The sequence below is a fragment of the Lutra lutra genome, chromosome 11, assembly GCF_902655055.1.
Source record: "Lutra lutra chromosome 11, mLutLut1.2, whole genome shotgun sequence".
Classification (NCBI taxonomy): Eukaryota; Metazoa; Chordata; class Mammalia; order Carnivora; family Mustelidae; genus Lutra; species Lutra lutra.
The window spans coordinates 53725523-53731522 of NC_062288.1; the positions used below are offsets into that span (position 1 = coordinate 53725523).

General features: G+C 52.9%; 1 protein-coding gene across 3 annotated transcripts; it reads right to left on the minus strand.

The window, feature by feature from the left end:
- Nucleotides 1–305: 305 nt before the first annotated feature.
- Nucleotides 306–4956, minus strand: SP8 (Sp8 transcription factor). 3 transcript variants are annotated; one of them, XM_047694983.1, is made up of 2 exons: nucleotides 4825–4956; nucleotides 306–3818 (listed from the first exon to the last, which is right to left on the minus strand). In XM_047694983.1, the coding sequence occupies exons 1-2, from the start codon at nucleotides 4843–4845 to the stop codon at nucleotides 2316–2318; spliced, it is 1524 nt and encodes a 507-aa protein (XP_047550939.1). In that variant the 5' UTR covers nucleotides 4846–4956; the 3' UTR covers nucleotides 306–2315. The 3 variants fall into 3 exon arrangements, with proteins under 3 accessions (XP_047550939.1, XP_047550940.1, XP_047550942.1); XM_047694984.1 differs by lacking the exon at nucleotides 4825–4956 and adding an exon at nucleotides 4431–4736; XM_047694986.1 differs by lacking the exon at nucleotides 4825–4956 and adding an exon at nucleotides 3974–4037.
- Between the last annotated feature and the right edge of the window lie 1044 nt (nucleotides 4957–6000).

The window sequence follows — 6000 nt, forward strand, 5'->3', positions numbered from 1 at the left end:
CTTTGAATTGTTTGGTGACTTAGTACAAATTTGAAGAGGTCAGTAAATCCTGATGCTTTGAGCTAAATCTACTGGTAAATAATTAATTACATTTCTTAGACACTATAATCTTAATCTTGGTAAATAGAGAAACACAGCTTTGCCAAATAGATCATTCTATCTAAGTAATATCTTAAAGGCAGTTATTTAAATATTACTACAAAAAAAAAACCAGGGTTATATTTTGTTTAAATTAGACATTTAACTGAAGATAAAATGCAAATGTCCATAGTTTAAAAAGGAAAAAAAATACAAATTAACTGGCCTAGTCTTTTATCTGAGTTTATTAATACCATTTAAAATATTACAAATAAATCAATTACATCTCATGCATTTAAAATGCAAGTCTAAAATGTTCCAGAGAAAGGCTTTTCATTTCAATGTGAAATATCCAAATTATTTCAACATTACAATGAGCAATTAGTTTGCAGAATCTGCAAACATTTAAATGTAGTGTCAGGAGTGTTTATTAACAGTTAACAATATTACCTTCAGGAAATACACAAAGGCCAAAGTTAGTTGAGTTTCACTTGGACAATTTATTTAATACATGGGTTTTGGCAGACCCAGTTATTATGAAATATAGGAGAACTCTCACTTTAACTATGCCTGAACTGCCAGCAAATGCAAAGAAGTACATGCTCCATTAAATTAAATGTCATCCCACATTTATCAAATATTGTCTTAGTTACAGTTTGATACCTATCTAAATTCATATTCGAGCAAAACTAAGCCCCGAAAGTGCGTTTGTGGCTCTGCACCTCCAGAAGTGAGTTCAAAATACCTGCAGCTCATCAGAACTGCAACAATAACTCTTAGTATTTTGTGTGACCAAAAAAAGAAAAAAAAAATCAACTTTACTTCAATATATTTTCAAATATTTACTGGAAGTAATATACAAGAAAAATACTATACAAAATCGTCTCCTGGACAGCTGCACCTCACACCCATACACTGGTGGAGTTATAATTAATTGGTAACTAATCTAGAAGGATTCTCCAGTTGTACAAACCATTAGGTTTTAATATATTTTACAAAGTTTTTTTTTTTCCTATTTTTCCCTCTTTTGGCATTTAAACTACAGCCTCGTCTTAAATAAACGATAGCTTCTTCACTTGTTTATAAGTTTAAATCACACGCAAAAAAAAGTTTAACCCTAAGAATCTTCAATGAATTCCAAGAATTTACAGAAATGGGTACAATACAAACCGGTGGCTGGACTAGCAAAAAAAAGCTCAGGAGTGGTGAAAAACGAGGTAGAAAAGGACAAACACGGAGATAGTTAATCTGGTCTCACCGGAAAGGGGCATTTTTGCATAAGAAAAAGACACCTACCCTCGCCCCCACCCCCACCCCATAAGTTAAGTTAATGCAATCAAAATAACTTTGGGATCAACGTTAGCAGTTTCGAAAGAAAGACTTGGTCACTGCTAGAGGACAAACTATCTAGAGGGGAACCAAGTAGAAGGATGCTGTATTTTTTCTTTAGTTTTTTATTAAAAAAAAAAAATGTTATAAAGGTGAAAGAAGGCTGCTGCAGCAATTCACCAGGACTGCCCTTCGCTGAAACTTGAATCGGTTCCACCTCAGGGAACAAAGGAAAAGAGGCAGAGCTGACGTTGGGAGAGCTAACTCTACAAACTCCGAGTCTCGGAGCCGCCGGGTGGACACCCCCACATATTTGCGACAGCTCTGAGCAGGGAGGGCAGCGGCATGCAGCGGCCAGGCAGGGCTCTCGGAAGCCGAGACCTCCAAGCCTCTGGTTCTCCAACCTCGCTGGAGGCTGCCCCAGCGGGGATGCCCGGCCTCCTGCCTCGCCCTCCCCACCGCGCAGCACAACCTAGTTCAGCCGAGCCGTTCCCTCTCCGGCCGAAGCCCCGGGTCTCCCAGACACTAGATCCGTCCAGCTCTACCTCCAGCGACCGCTTCCCTCTAAATGATACAATTTGGGGATGGCAGAGAGAGGACGAGGAGAGGACGGAAAATAAAGACCCGGCAAGGCGCCGGTTACAGCTGTACGGGGCTCCTAGAGTGTTACCTGGTGAGATGAAAAAGCCAGGGCCCAGGAGAGCAATGGGTGCTACTTACATGTCCATATCCCCTTTACAAAGCAAAGTCACAGAGTGAGTCAAAAGAGAGAGAGAGAGACTGAAGGAGACAGAAAGTGCGAGCAGGATGGACAGTGGAAAGAGGCTGGAGCTGAGGCCAGGACAGACGGGACCCAAGCGGACCGGGATGGGAGGGGGTCGAGGAGAAGGGCCGCGGCGGGATACGCGTCACTCCAGGCCGTTGCGATGCCCGGGCTCCGGGGGCTGCAGCAACTCCGGGGAGTGGCAGGGCGGGCTACCCGCGGCACTGTGCTCGCTGTCGGTGTCGCTGCCCTTCTTGCCGCCGCTACCAGAGCCCGCCGAGCCGCCGCCGCCACCGCCGCTGTGCGTCTTCACGTGCTTGCTGAGGTGGTCGCTGCGCATGAAGCGTTTGTTGCAGACAGGACAGGCGAAGCGCTTCTCGCCTGTGTGGGTCCGCAGGTGCCGCTGCAGCTCGTCGGAGCGCGTGAAGCGCTTGCCGCAGAAGAGCCAGTTGCACACGAAGGGCCGCTCGCCTGTGTGCCAGCGCAGGTGCGCCTTCAGGTGCGACGTCTTGCCATACACCTTGCCGCAACCCGGGATGTGGCAGCTGTGCAGGCCCTTGCGCCGCAGGCTGGCCCCGGCCGGGCCCAGCCGCTCCGCCTCCTGGCAGTTGGGGCAGTCGCAGGTGGCGCGGCCGGAGTAGCGGCGTGCGGAGGAGCGCGGGGAGCCCCCCAGCGGCGCCGACGGCCCAGCACTCAACATGGAGCCCCCAGCGCCGGCCAGCGGCGACGGGGCCGAGTCCGGATAGGAGCCCGGCAGCACTGGCTTGAAGCCGTCCATGAGGTGCTGCCCCGCGGGGCTGAGCAGGTGCGAGGAGGCGCCGCTGCTGAAGGCCGAGTGGCTCAGGCCCGAGTAATCCGAGTTGTAGCCTCCGAGCGGCGAGTGCAGCGAGGTCTGGAGCCCCCCGGCGGCAGGGTGCAGCGAGCCGGGCAGCGCCGCCGCGCCATTCGGGTTCTGCACGTCGATCCAGCCGGCGCCCACGTCCCACCAGCTGGACGCGCCGGCCGAGCCCACGTCGCCGGCGGCGCCCAGGCCTGGGTGCGAGGGCTTGAACCACGACTCGTACGGGTGCGCCATGCCCACGCGTGGGTAGATGCCCTGCAGCCCGTCCACCGAGGTGTGCACCTTGGAAATGAACACGGGCTGGTGGGAGCCGTCCTGCGAGTGCGCCGAGGAGCCGCCGCCGCCGCCGCCGCCCCCTCCGCCGCTACCCCCTGAGACACCGGGGGCCTGGAACACCGAATAGTCGTTTGCAAAGGGCGAACTGGAGGCGGCGGCCGCGGCGGCCGCAGCGGCCGCGGCGGCGCTGCTGGAGGTTAGGGAGAAGGCGCTGGAGCCCGGCGAGCCGCCGCAGCTGAACGAGTCAGACACCAGGGCCGCCGCCGCCGCCGCCGCCGCCGCGGCCGCCGCCGCAGCAGAGGACGTACCGCCGTTCCTGGAGGCCCCCGACACGCCGAAGCTCGAGAGACTGGAACCCACTACGTTGCAGCTGCCAGAGGAGGAGGACGAGGAACGTTTCCAGGGGTGAAAGCCTTTGCCGAAAGAAGAAGAGCTGTCCGAGAGGGAGGAGGGAGACGGGCTGGGGCTGCCGATCTTATTACAGGTAGCAGCAAGCATGGCCAGAGGAGTGGATCCCAACCTCGGTTCTTCCTGCGGGAAGGAGGAGAAGAGAAGGGTGGGGGAGGGGGAGGTGGGCAAAAGGACGGTGGGGGAGGGAGGAAAGAAAAGTGCATCAGTCCTCCGGTAACCTCCAAAACGCCCCACGGCACCCCATCTCTCGTTGCGGCACGCCGCCACCAACTCACCTGGCTCCCCCAACAGCCCTGGCACCCGGCTGCTTCCTACTCTACGGGAGGGGACAAGTTGGGCTACCGGCATCTGACTCGGGAGCAAAGCGCCATGCTAAAGAAGAGTTTGACAAGTATTCTCACCTAAAACAACACTCCCGTGTACACAAGGCCCCAGGCACTTCGAAACAAACAAGCAAGCAAAAAGTCCAGTTTGGGGAGGAAGGAAGTTTCCTTTGCCGAGAAGCCTGGGGAAAAACCAGTGGATTGCTTTTAAGAGCGCTTCCCCTGTAATCCAGAGAAAGCTTTGAAAATCCTGTTCCGGTCCCCAGAAACCCATGCTGGGTTGTTTCTCCCAGGCCAAAAGAGGTCAAACTAAAGAGCTCGCTCGCTCTTCCTGCTTTTCTTTTTATTTTCTTAAAGAAAAAAAAAAAATCTACAGTAGTAAAAAGAGAGAGAGACGGGTTCAACGTACCTGCAAGACAAGACGGGCTGCGGTATTTTTAAGGGGAAGAGGGAAAATCTGCAGTTTGCTCAGGAGGAAAAAGAGAGCACTCTTTACCCCCGAAATCGTCGCATATAAAATGGACTGGGAGCACGTCTCCCGGGCAGGGAGCGGCCGGGCGCTGCGAGGTGGCTTGTCTAAATGCCCTTCGAACCTTTTCCTGAGCTGAAAAAAAGTGACTCTGCCCCCCTCGCCCCCTCTTTCTTTTCTCCAAATTCACTTGTATTTAAAGGGGGGAGGAAAAAAAAAAAAAGCTCTCAATAGAGACAGATAGCCCGTGGCCTGGCCGGGGCGACTTTAACCCCCTCGGATCGGCAATAAAAGGAAACTAATTAAACCAGCAAGAGAAAATCCTGAGACTCACCCCTAGAAGTGAAGTTGCCATCACACAAAAGTGCCCTCCTCCTCTCAGAGGATCTTTTTTATATTGATAAATCAGAGGCAGTGTTTTTTTTAGAGGTGTGCAATACAATGATCAGTTCCGCCCATTCCACCACAATTGTAGCTCCCTCTCCGGCTTTGAAGTGCCGCGGAGGCGCGGCCAGCCAATCTGCGGCCTCGCCGGGCCGCGCCGCGCGCGCGCCGTGAGGTCATCGGCGCCGCCGCGGGCCGCCGCTGGCGAGGGGGGGCGGTAGCGGGAGGGGCGCGAGGGACTGCGCGTGTGTTCCAAAGCGGTGTGTGAGTGTGCAACAATGTAACCCTGTGCGTGTGTGACCAAGCTGAGAAGAAGACAGTGCAGACCGGGGGCGGGGGTAAGGGGTAGTGTAGCAGTGACACAGCGGCGGAGGGGGAGGAGGGTAGACCGTGCAGAGAAGGGAGCGGGAGTTACGGGTGACAATATAACCATGTGTGACAGGAGGGTACAGGGACAGATCAGTAAAGTGTTGGGGGAAGGGTGTGAGTGTACTGTAGTGTAACTATGAGTGACAAACCTAGGGAGAGAAGAAGGACTGGGCAGTAAAGAGTGAGGGGAGGTGGTAGGTGAGTGTGTTTGGTGTGGGAGAAGAGAGGGAGGAATAGTGTGTGTGTGTGTGCGTGTAGGGAGGGTGGATGCGTGTGTGCGCAGGAGAGGAAGTAGGGAGAAGAAGGCTGTGTGAATGTGTTTGTGTGAGAGAGAAGAGGGTGGTGTGTGTCTTTGTGTGTGTGCGTGTGTGTGTGCGCGTGGGCAACAAAGCTGGGGTGGAGAATAGGAACAGTGCAGTAAAGTGTACCTACACAGAGAGAAACTGACGATTTGAAGAGTGAAACTGCGAAGTTGAGTGAGGCTGAGTAAACAAATACTCACAAACGCTGTCTGTGTCGCCAGCTTCCTCTGGTTCCTTGTATCTAAAATCTTGAGTGATGTTTTTCTTAACTTCTTGGACTGTCACCACATTTTTGAAGGGAATTGTATTAACACCTACCTATACATTCTCGAAGCTCTACAGCGGAAGGGTAGAAACTTCGGGCCGCTGAGGGGTATTTTTAGGGGTGAGTTAGGGCGTGTGTGCGCCTGCGTTTACGAGTTGTTACTTTGATTCGGTGGCTTTCCCCCCCCCCT

What these genes read in the sequence shown, in the direction of transcription:
- SP8 (XM_047694983.1), bottom strand. Translation starts at nt 4,845, where the DNA reads ATGGCAACTTCACTTCTAGGG. An exon ending in TGGCAACTTCACTTCTAGGG is followed by an intron (nt 3,819 to 4,824) that starts GTGAGTCTCAGG and finishes TCCTTCCCGCAG; the next exon opens with GAAGAACCGAGGTTGGGATC.